This window comes from Falco peregrinus (assembly GCF_023634155.1).
Source record: "Falco peregrinus isolate bFalPer1 chromosome 12 unlocalized genomic scaffold, bFalPer1.pri SUPER_12_unloc_1, whole genome shotgun sequence".
Lineage (NCBI taxonomy): Eukaryota > Metazoa > Chordata > Aves > Falconiformes > Falconidae > Falco > Falco peregrinus.
Genome location: NW_026599548.1, coordinates 291771 through 303269, shown reverse-complemented (window position 1 = coordinate 303269; position 11499 = coordinate 291771). Strand labels below are relative to the sequence as shown.

The 11499-nt window shown below is 64.6% G+C and overlaps 2 protein-coding genes across 3 annotated transcripts; one reads left to right on the top strand and one right to left on the bottom strand.

Annotated features, from left to right (window-relative positions):
• Window positions 1–719: 719 nt before the first annotated feature.
• LOC114011753 (uncharacterized) lies at window positions 720–5022 on the top strand. 2 transcript variants are annotated; one of them, XR_008745183.1, is made up of 4 exons: window positions 720–973; window positions 2593–2627; window positions 3783–4458; window positions 4534–5022. XR_008745183.1 is itself a non-coding variant. In XM_055793175.1 (3 exons), the coding sequence occupies exons 1-3, from the start codon at window positions 735–737 to the stop codon at window positions 4202–4204; spliced, it is 696 nt and encodes a 231-aa protein (XP_055649150.1). In that variant the 5' UTR covers window positions 720–734; the 3' UTR covers window positions 4205–5022. The 2 variants fall into 2 exon arrangements, 1 of the variants encoding a protein (XP_055649150.1); XM_055793175.1 differs by having other exon boundaries at window positions 3783–5022.
• Window positions 5023–6022: 1000 nt separating this feature from the next.
• On the bottom strand, window positions 6023–8468 carry LOC129783238 (lymphotoxin-alpha-like). Its single transcript, XM_055793154.1, has 3 exons — window positions 8236–8468; window positions 7741–7780; window positions 6023–7411 (listed from the first exon to the last, which is right to left on the bottom strand). Exons 1-3 carry the CDS (start codon window positions 8377–8379, stop codon window positions 6891–6893), a joined length of 705 nt encoding a protein of 234 aa, XP_055649129.1. The 5' UTR covers window positions 8380–8468; the 3' UTR covers window positions 6023–6890.
• Window positions 8469–11499: the final 3031 nt, after the last annotated feature.

Sequence of the window (11499 nt, the reverse complement as noted above, 5' to 3'; positions counted from 1 at the left end):
TTCACTGGGGGGGGTCGGTTAGGGGCAGGGTGTTTCCCATGGCGGGGGGGGTGTAACAAAGGGGGTGCTCTCCCATGGGTCTCCCACAGGGGGGGTCTCCCATGGGGGGCGTCCCATTTCGGGGGAGTTCACATGGGGGGAGTCTCCCCTGGGGGGGGTCTCTTGGGGAGGGGGGAGCAGCCTGTTCCCCAAATCCCTTCCCGGTGCCGTACGTGCCCCCCCCCGGCAGAAATTCCAGCTCCGCGGCAGGAAACCCCGGGGCTCGGTCACGGGGGGGGAGGCGAAATCCCCGGGGGGGGCGGGGCGACACTTCCCCTCCGCCGTGACGTCACACGCGGGGGGGCACCCAAGGAGGGGGGGGACACACAGCCTGAGTCCCCAGCCCAGCTCCCCCCCCCTCCCCGCGGTGTCCCCCCGGCTCTCCCCACCTCCCCCCCGCCCCGGTGCCGGTGTGTTCCCCCCCCCGGTGCCACCGGGTCCCCTCCGGTGCCGGTCTGTGTCCCCCGCCCGGTCCCAGCGGGTCGTCCCCCCCCCCGGTGGGTGCCGGTCTGTCCCCTCCCCGGTGCCACCGGGTCCCCCCCCGGTGCCGGTCTGTGTCTCCCCCCGGGGTCCCCCCCCGGTGCCGGTCTGTCCCCTCCCCGTCCCGGTCTGTCCCCACCCCCGATCCCCCCGGGGTCCTCCCCGTCCCCGCCCCTCCCCGCCCCCCCCTGCCCCGCCCCCCCGGTCCCTCTATAATGCGGCCCCGCCGCTCCCCTCCCCCCACCGCGATGCCGCCGCTCGCCGACCCCGAAGCCCCCCCGCTGCCGCGGGACCGGGACGGGGACAAGGACCGGGACCGGGACAGGGACCGGGGCCGCCGCCGCCTCCTGCTGCTTCTGGCCGCGCTCGAGCCGCCGCCCTCGGAGCCGCCGCCCTCGGAGCCGCCGCCGCCGCCGCGCTGCTGGGGGCGCTGCCGGGGGGGGCCCCGCCGCAGGTGGGCACGGGGGGGGGTCCGTGTCCTGGTGTCTGTCCATCCGTCCTGGTGTCCCGGTGTCCATCCGTCCTGGTGTCCAGGTGTCCATCCGTCCTGGTGTCCGTCTATCTGTCATCCAAGTGTCTATCCGTCTATCCAGTTGTCCATGTGTCCATCTGTCATCCAGGTGTCCATCCATCCATCTGTCCTGGTGTCCATGTGTCCATCTGTTTGGTTGTCTGGGTGTCCATCTGTCATCCCAGTGTCCGTCCATCCATCTGTCCTGGTGTCCATCCATCCATCTGTCCAGTTGCCCATCTGTATGGTTGTCCAGGTGTCCATCTGTCATCCAGGTGTCCGTCCATCTGTCCTGGTGTCCATCCATCCATCCATCTGGTTGCCCAAATGTCCGTCTGTCTGTCCTAGTGTCCATCTGTCCAGTCGCCCAAGTGTCCGTCCGTCCATCTGTCCAGGTGTTCATCCATCCATCTGTCCTGGTGTTCATTTTTCCGATTGTCCAGTTGTCCATCTGTCCAGGTGTCCATCCATCTGTCCGGTTGGCCAAGTGTCTGTCCATCCTGGTGTCTGCCCGTCCATCTGTCCAGGTGTCCGTTCATCTGTCCTGGTTGTCCTGGTGTCCATCCATCTGTCCATCTGTCCTGGTGTCTGTCCGTCTCTCCTGGTGCCCCAGGTGTGTCTGCTCACCTGGGCTGCCCCCATCCAGGGGGATGCTCAGCTAGGGGGGTCCCGTCCAGTTGTCCATCTTTCCGTCTGTCCCGTCAGCCCGGGTGTTCATCCAGCTGGGTGTCCCTCTGGCCAGGGTGCCTGGTTGTCCGGTTGTCCATCTGTCCCTCCAGTCTCTAACCCAGCTGGGTGTTCTTGGCCAGGGGTCTGTCCATCCCTCTGGCTGTCCATCAGTCCAGGGCTCTGTCCATATTTTTTGTCCATCCAAGTGTCCATCCATCTGGCTGTCCGTCTGTCCATGTGTCTGTGTACACGTCTGTCTGTCCAGACATCCCACTGTCTGGGTGGCCCACCCACCTGGCTGTCCCCAGTGTCTGTCTGTCCAGGTATCTGGCCATCCCTCTGGATGTCCATCCCTCTGGGTACCCATCCGTCCAGGTGTCTGTCCATCCCTCTGGGTGTCCATCCATCCAGGTGTCCATCCATCCCTCTGGATGTCCATCCACCTATGTGTCCATCTGTCCATCCCTCTGGATGTCCACCCACCCACCTGCCCACCCAGTTGCCACCCACCCAGGCTCCCCTCCCCCCCATCCTTCCAGGTGTCCATCCCTCCATCCACCCAGGGTGCCCATCCCCTCCGCCTGTCCCTGGGGTCCCACAGGGTGTCCCTCCCCCCCGCCGGGGGGGATGAGGCAGATGCACCAGACCCCTCCCCTGCCTCAGTTTCCCACTCCAAAGGCACCAAATCACACACACACCCCCCAAATCCAGGGGTCACCCCTCCCCCTGGGGACCCCCCCAAAATACCCAGCAGGGTGCTGGAAAGTCCCCAAATCCTGATGCGACACCCAACTTCCCCTTCACCGGGGGTGGGGGGACGGGGACATGACACCCATGGGGACAAGGACACTTGGGTCCTTCCACCCACTGACGCTCTTTCCTCTCCTTCACAGGCTGCCACGGCCGCCCACCATGCTGCTGAGCGCTGGTAAGTCCCCCGGCCCTGTGGCCACGGGTGAGGGGCTCGCTGGGAGGGGGTAGGGGGGTGCCCAGACCCGAGGCCGTGGTGAGGGGCTCGCTGGGAGGACGGGGGAGGGGACCCCGGCCTGAGGTGGCTTGGCCAGTCATCTCGAAAATGTCACCCGGGTTCCTCCTTCTGCCCTCGGAGAGGAAACGTCAGCCCAAGGCTGGAGCATCTGGGGGTGTCGGTGCGGCCGCGGGCTCCCCGAGGCGTCATGGAGTGTCCCCGGGGTGTCACGAAGCATCCTGTGTCCCCAGGTTGTCATGGAGCGTCCCTCCCGCCTCTGTGGTCCCCAGGGTGTCACGGAGCATCCTCCGTCCCCAGGATGTCACAGAGCATCCTCCATCCCTGTGGTCCCCAGGGTGTCACGGAGCATCCTCTGTCCCTGGGTTGTCATGGAACATCCTCCATCCCTGTGGTCCCCAGGATGTCACGGAGCATCCTCCATCCCTGTGGTCCCCAGGGTGTCACAGAGCATCCTCCACCCCTGGGGTGTCACGGAACATCCTCCATTCCTGTGGTCCCCAGGATGTCACAGAGCATCCTCCATCCCTGTGGTCCCCAGGGTGTCACGGAGCATCCTCCGTCCCTGGGTTGTCATGGAACACCCTCCATCCCTGTGGTCCCCAGGATGTCATGGAGCATCCTCCATCCCTGTGGTCCCCAGGGTGTCACAGAGCATCCTCCATCCCTGGGGTGTCACGGAGCATCCTCCATCCCTGTGGTCCCCAGGGTGTCACAGAGCATCCTCCATCCCTGGGGTGTCACAGAACATCCTCCATTCCTGTGGTCCCCAGGATGTCACAGAGCATCCTCCATCCCTGTGGTCCCTGGGTGTCACGGAGCATCCTCCGTCCCTGGGTTGTCACGGAACATCCTCCATCCCTGTGGTCCCCAGGATGTCACGGAGCATCCTCCATCCCTGTGGTCCCCAGGGTGTCACAGAGCATCCTCCATCCCTGGGGTGTCACGGAGCATCCTCCATCCCTGTGCTCCCCTGGTGCCATCCCAGGTCCCCCTGGGTGCACCGCCGTGCCCTGGGGACCCCGAGGCGGGCTGCAGCACCCACCCCCGACCCGCAGCACCCACCCCACCCTCTTGTCCCCTCTCTTGTCCCCCCAGGCTCGCTGGCGCTGCCCTCAGGACCCAGCTGGCGCTACGAGGAAGGCATCAGCGGCGTCTTCCTCAGCGAGGACGTGCAGGTGACAGCGGGGAAGCTGCGGGTGACAGCAGGTGGCCTCTACCTCCTCTACGGCCAGTTCGCCCTCACCTGCACGGCGCCCACCTGTCCCCCCGGCACTGTCACCCTCCAGCTCTGGCGCGCCGGCTCCCAGCGCCCGTTGCTCGCCATCCCGCTGGTGCTGGCCGGAGGTGCAGGATCCAACCCGGAACGTTCTGGATTGATCCAGGCCATTGGGCAGCTCCAACCTGGGGACGTCCTGAGCCTGGCGCTGGACAAGAATGTGGCTGAGGACACATGGCAGCTGGCGCAGGACGAGCGGGAGGGCAACTTCGTGGGGTTGTTGCGTATCGCTGGGGGGTGACAGGGGGTGGCCAGGGGGTGAGGAGTGGGGCTGGGGGCTGGTCAGCCTGCTGGTCGGAGGTTGGGGATGTCAGGGGACACTGTTGGCCTCCACGCCTGGAGATCTGGGTCCCAAGACACCCCCACACCCAGGGATTTGGGGACATCAAGGGACACTGTTGGCCTCCATGCCTGGAGGTGTGGGGACATCAAAGGGCACTGTTGACGCCCACACCTGGAGATTTGGGAGCATCAAGTGATGTTGAAGACCTGGAGGTGTGGGGACATCAAGGGGCACTGCTGGCCTCCATGCCTGGAGATCTGGGTCTCGAGACACCTGCATGCCTGGAGGTTGGGGACATGAAGGGACACTGTTGGACTCCATGCCTGGAGATTTGGGAGCATCAAGGGATGCTGAAGACCTGGAGGTTGAGGACATCAAGGGACACTGTTGACTTCCATGCCTGGAGGTGTGGGGACATCAAGGGACATTGAAGACCTGGAGGTTGAGGACATCGAGGGACATTATAGACCCCCTATACTTGACTATTTGGGGCTGGAGACCCCCCCGCCTGGGGGCTGGGGACATCAAGGGCCCTCGGCCATTTGGGGACCCTAGTGCTGGACACTTGGGGACACCAAGGGATGTCACAGACGCCTATTTTGGGGACCACGGACACCCCCATGTCCAGAGATGGGGGGGGTCCCTGCTGGTCCCAGCCCCCCTTCTTCTCCCCCAGCCGGCCTGGGGGGGGTGCCGGGGGATCCCCTCCCCCCCTAAATTATTACCTGGCGCTTGGAGCCACTTTATTTATTGTTTAATAAATTTATTTATGATTCTGAGTGCCCAAAAATGGTCTTAATTGCCCCCCAAAAACGGGGGGACCCCAGGGGTGTCACTGGCCTGGACGCCAGGGGGGCCACGTGTGCATGCACAGCTCTGCATGCGTGTGCAAGTCCATGCACACGTGTGTGTACATGCACGGGTGTGTGCAAATAGGTGTGCAACGGTGCATGCAACTGCATGTATTTATGCATGCACACCCATGTGGAAGCGCACATGCAGCTGTACGTGTGCATGCGTGTGCAAATAGTTATGCAAAGATGCATGCAGCTGCATGTGCGTGTATGCATGCACACTCGTGCAAATGCACATATATGTGCACCAACATACGTGCATACGCAGACCACGCCTCCCCCGCCCCGTGACCCACTTTCTCTGCCCCTTGGAGGAAAATGGGGGGGGGGGGGGGGGCAACACCCACGGCGCTTCCCCCCCCCCCCCCCCCGCCAGGTCCACGGGCCCCTCCTCCCCCCCCAGCCCCATGGCCTCATCTGGTCTCCAGCAGCAGGAAATCCTCCCCGTGGTGATCGCACCAGGGCCGTGCACCTCTTGCACGAGGAGGGGGAGGGGATCCTGGGGGAGGGGAGGGGCACGACACATAAATCTGGGGCTCAATTACCCGTTGCCCCCCCCCCCCCCCTTTCCCCCCTCCCCAGTCCTGCACCCCACCCCTGGAAGGAGGGGCACAACCTCATGGTAGCCAGCAGAGAATCTCCACTCCAAAGAGCAAAGGGTACTGGGTGATTTGGGGGGGTGGGTGGTTTGGCTTCCCCCCCCCCAAATACCTCCTCATCCCCACAGATTTGCCTTTCACCCCCTCCCCAAATTCCTCCTGAACCCCATTCCCCCCCTTGACCCCTAGATTTGCCCCTGCACCCCCAGATTTGCCCTGACAGCTCCAAATCTACCCCAGACCCCCAAATTTACCCCAGACACACCCCCCCCCAATTTGTCCTTGCTCCCCCTCCCCCCCCCCCGTCAAATCCTGGCACTTGGCAGTTTCTCTTCGCTTTTATTTTTGGCTCAGGATTGGGGGGGGTGGGGTGTCAGGGGGTCCCCCACTTTAGGGGGGGGGGAGATCAGGGGTTTTGGGGAGCCCACCCTGAATATCAGAGTGACCCCCCCCGTGACAAATAAATAGGTAAAGAGGAGTCCCAGGGTTCCAGGAGGGGGGCAGGCACTAGCTGCACCTGTGTGCAACCCTATACGAGCCACTGGAGAATCCCCACTGCTCTCAAGTCCAGAGCCTCAGGGATTTTGGAGGGGGGGGGGGGCAGTGGTGAGTGGGGTCTTGGGGGTCCTGCAGAGAAGGACCCATGGGTCCAGGTGGGTCAGGGTCCAGGTCTGAAGGGTCCAGGTCATCAGCATCCTGTGCACAACCTTATACAAGCCACCGGAGAATCCCCACTTCTTCCCAGTCCTGCGCCTCAGGGACTTTGGGGGTGGTCAAAGGGGCCTCCCACAGGCTTCTTGGGAGGGACTGAGGCTTCCAGGTGGGTCAGGATTGGGGGTCTGAAGGGTCCAGGTCATCAGCACCCCGTGCACAACCCTATACGAGACACTGGAGAATCCACACCAATATGCATGCACACACCTCTGCCCAGTCCTGGCCCTCAGGGCTACCAGAAGGGATAAACGGGATCCCAGCAGATCATCCCAGGCATCCCGATGGATCAGGTTGGGGTGGAGGGTGGGGTGTCATCAGCCCACTGCCACCCCACGCACAACCCTATACGAGCCACCGGAGAATCCCCACCCCAACCCCCAAGCCATGGCCCTCAGGGATGCCAGGAGGGATCAAGGGGATCCCAGCAGGCTTCCAACGGTAATCCCAGGCATCCCGATGGATCAGGTTGGGGTGTCATCAGCCCACTTCCACCCCACGCACAACCCTATACGAGCCACCGGAGAATTCCCCCCCCCGCCACAGCCCCCCCCCCAATCCCCCATACCCCCCCCTCCCCTCCCAAATCACACCATAAACATCCCGAAATAAGACCGGGATCCATCCACTGCCCTCACCAGCTGGGGGGCTTGCACCCGCGTGAAAACCTCGTCCCCCCTCTCCAGCCTCACCAGCCCCCCCAAAAAAACTGTGCCGGGCCCAGGGACCCCCCCGGCTTTGGGGACAATAAACCACCTTATTGACCAGGAGGTCCAAGATCCCAGGGTACCGGGGGGTCCGCTTGTGGATGCCGTGGAGGGTGGCGGCGGGCGCGGGGCACGCGGGGGCCCCCAGCTGCACCTTGGCGTACACGAAGTAGAGCCCCGGCTGGTGGCAAACGAGGGACCCCCCCTGGTAGCCCAGCCCCCGCAGGAAGGCCCACGCCTTGGTGGGGTCCCACCGAAGGGACCCGTTGGCTTGGGATGAGATGGTGGCATCGGCTGGGGGGGGGAGGGGGGGAAGAGGAGAGAGGGGGGGGGTTAGGGGGATATGGGTGGTTGAGGGTGCTGGGCAGCCCCAGCCTGCCAGCACCCCCCCATCTATAGGGGGACCCCGACACCCTGGGTGCTGAGCGCCCAAACCTGCCAGCACCCCCTGTAGGTAAGGGGAACCCACACACCCAGCCCCTACCTCGCCCCCCCGGTGGACACCCCCCCGCCCCCCCCCCCCAGAGGGACCCCCCGCACCTGGGCCACACCCCCCGCGAGGTTGGGGACCCCCCACCCCCACCCCCGAGGTTGGGGGGATCCCCACCCCCCACCCCCCTTACCGATGAGATGAGCCGCCGGCTTCTTAGCTGGGGGGGGGGTCTGCAAAGGGAGCCCGGGCAGAGGGTGAGGTCTGGTGTCCCCAGGGTGGTGGCACTCATGTCCCCAGGGTGGGGGTCCCACGGCCCTGGGCTGGTGGCATCCAGGTCCCCAGGGTGGCAGGGGGGTGTCCCACAGCCCTGGGCTAGCGGCATCTATGTCCCCAGGGTGGTGGCACCCATGTCCCCAAGGTGGTGGCATCCAGGTCCCCAGGGTGGCAGGGGGGTGTCCCACAGCCCTGGGCTAGCGGCATCTATGTCCCCAGGGTGGTGGCACCCATGTCCCCAAGGTGGTGGCATCCAGGTCCCCAGGGTGTGGGGGGTGTTTCCTGACCCTGGGTTGGTGACACCCATGTCCCCAGGGTGGTGGCACCCTCATCCCTAGGGCTGGGGGCTGGGGGTCCCATGTCGCCAGGGTGGTGGCCCCCATGTCCCCAGGACCCAGTTTTGGGGACCCACCTTGCAGCACCTTCTCCGACAGCGGCTGGTCCCCACTGACCTGCGGACACCCCCACGGGTCAGGGGACACGCAGGGACACGGGGATGCGAGGCTGGACAGGGACACGAGGGCACACGGGGACAACCAGGACCACACGGGGACATGAGGGGACACACCTGGGAACACACGAGGGGACACGCGGGGACACAGCAGTCCCCGGGGCCACCCCCGGGGTGACACAGGGGGACAGGAGAGGGGGACATGGGGACACACAAGGGGGCACACAGGGACTCGCACACGCGTGTGAACCACCACAGCCCCCTCCCATGTGTCACCCACTGTCCCCATCAGTGTCCCCACACTGTCCCCATCCCCCCAGTCCCCAAATCCCCCGTGTCCCCAATGTGTCCCCTCCCCCCCCATGTCCCCTCTCACCTGCAGCCGTGTCGTCACCCTCTGCAGCTCCCCCCGGACCCCTGCCAGCACCCAGCCTTGCACCGCCACTGCCACCAGTGCCAGGGCCACCAATGTCCCCAACACCCACTGTCCCCAAGACCCCCCCCCAGCGTCGCCGCCGCCACGTCGACAGGGGGGTGGTGGCACCCGGGGGGGTCCGGGGGGGGGGCAGTGGTGGCCAGGGCCCTGCCAGGGCGAAGACACCGTCCCCCATGGGCCACCCTGGCTTGTCACCCGCTGTGTCACCCGCCGTGTCACCCTCCCTCCGAGGGACCTGCACCCGCTGTGCGGCCCCAGAGGAAATGGGGCCCACGTCACCCGTTGGTGTCACCACCCTGGGGTGGCTCCCCCCGTCATGGGGACACAGCGGGGGGGGGGGGGGACACACACACACATGGCCATGTGGCATCCCCCACCCTGCTGGTGCCACCGCTGTCCCCCATGTGTGTCCCCCAGGGGGTCTCCATGTCCCCACCCCCCGTGGTGTCCCCTGCAGTGTCCCCATGGGGACACAGGGACCGTGGAGGTGCCACCGCATCGCCCCACTTTTGGGGACATCAGTGACCCCAAAAGTGTCGCCAGAACTCCCAGCGTCCCCAAGGCCAAGAAGGGGTGGGTGGGGGTGGGGCGGTGTCCTCATCCCCAGAGCCTCCACAGCTGGGGACATCAGGGACCCCTCTGTCCCCAAGGTGGCCCTGGGGTGTTGGGGACAGCTTGGGGACACTCCCAGCCAGCGGTCACGTGGTCCCAGGGTGCGGGCTGGGACACGGGGAGGGGTGACAGAGGTAGGGGTGGCACAGGGAGGGGTGACATGAGGGGGTGACACGGGGGGGGGTGACACGGGGGGGGGTGACACGGGGGGGGTGACACTTCCCACCACACGTGGGCTCCCGGCCGCCCCCACGCCCGGTTCCCAGGGCTGGGGACACAGAGGTGACCAGCTGCACCCCCACAACACCCTCGTGCACATGTTCACACGCGCGTGCAACACACTTGCACCACCCACACACCAGCACCGTGCAAGCATACGTGCATGTGTGCCCTCACACACGCTTGTGCCACAGCACACCCGGGTCGTGCACACTCGTGCTCGTGCACGTCACAGGCACTCATGCTATTGCGCCCTTGCACCGTGCATACACACGTTTGTGCACGTGCACAGACCCCCGTGCTGTTACATGCTTCCACTGTGCATGCACACACTTGTGCTCCCATGCATGCACACTTACGCTAGTGCACAAACACATGCAGATACACACTTGCAGCGTGCACGCACACTTGTGCCAATGTCTGCTGGCACCATGCATGCACACGCTTATGCGTGCACACATGTGCTTGTGCTACCAGCACGCACACACTTGTGCTCCCATGCAGGCACACTTATGCTAGTGCACAAACACGTGCAAACGCACAATTGCAGTGTGCTTTTGCACCATGCACACACCCGCTTGTGCGTGCACACATGTGCTCGTGCTCCCAGCACATGCACTTGTGTAAGTGCTCACACTCCCCTGCCACCCACGTGTGCCCTTGCACCCACAGGCATTTGCAGCTGCATGGATGCATGCAGCCACGTAGTTGCACCCACACGTGCACCCATGTGCACGCCCCACGCATGTGCAAGGCCGTGCCTGGTGCTGCCAGATAAGACACCGGAAAGTGCCGCTCGCATGAGTCCATGCCGGGAAGGCAGGAAACCGCCGGCGGCCGCGGCACCCAGCTGCCACAACAGGGTGCTGAGCTGGGTGCTGAGCACTGGGTGCACAAGGCTGGGCACCTGGCAGCATCTTGCACGCAGCAGCGTGCAGCACCCTGTGCCACACGGCATGGTGCACCAACATGCACTGCGTGCCATGGTGCAGGCTGCAGCACCGTGTGCCAAACACCATGGTGCAATGTTCACCACGCACCGAGGGCTGTGCACCACCGTGCACCAAGGGCTGTGCACCATCATGCAACAAGGGCTGTGCACCACCGTGCACCAAGGGCTGTGCACCATCATGCAACAAGGGCTGTGCACCACCGTGCACCAAGGGCTGTGCAGCACCGTGCACCGAGGGTTGGGCACCAAAGGCGTGCAGCACCGTGCAACAAGGGCTGTGCACCACTGTGCACCAAGGGTTGGGCACCATCGTGCACCAAGGGACAGGCATCAAAGGCATGCAGCACCAAAGGGTGCACAGCACCGTGCATGGAGGTTGTGCAGCACTGTGCACCAAGGGCTTGTACACCGAATTGTGCACCACAGGCTTGTGCAGCACTGTGCACCAAGGGATGGGCACCAAAGATGTGCAGCACCGTGCACCACAGGCTTGTACAGCACTGTGCACCGAGTGCTTGTACACTGAATTGTGCACCAGTGGCTTGTGCACCACCATGCACCAAGGGCTGGGCACCAAAGGCTTGCAGCACCAAAGGGCGCACAGCACCGAGCACGGAGGTCGTGCAGCACCGTGCACCAAGGGTTGGGCACCAAAAGGTGCGCAGCACCATGCACCAGGGGCTGTGCACCACTGTGTACCAAGGGCTGCGCACCAAAGGTGTGCAGCACCATCCATCAAGGGTTGTGCACCGAGGGTGCACAGCACCGTGCACCAAGGGCTTGCGCACCGAAGGCGTGTAGCACTGTGCACCAAGGGCTGTGAACCACCGTGCACCAAGGGCTGTGCATGGGATCCTCACAGCTCCATTGTCACCTACAGTGTCCCCACAGCCCCTGTGGGGTCCCCACAACTCCATTGTCACCTACAGAGTCCCCATCACCCTCTTGTCCCCTACAGCGTCCCCACGTCCCCCTGACACCCCCACCATGCAGATCCAGAGCCAGG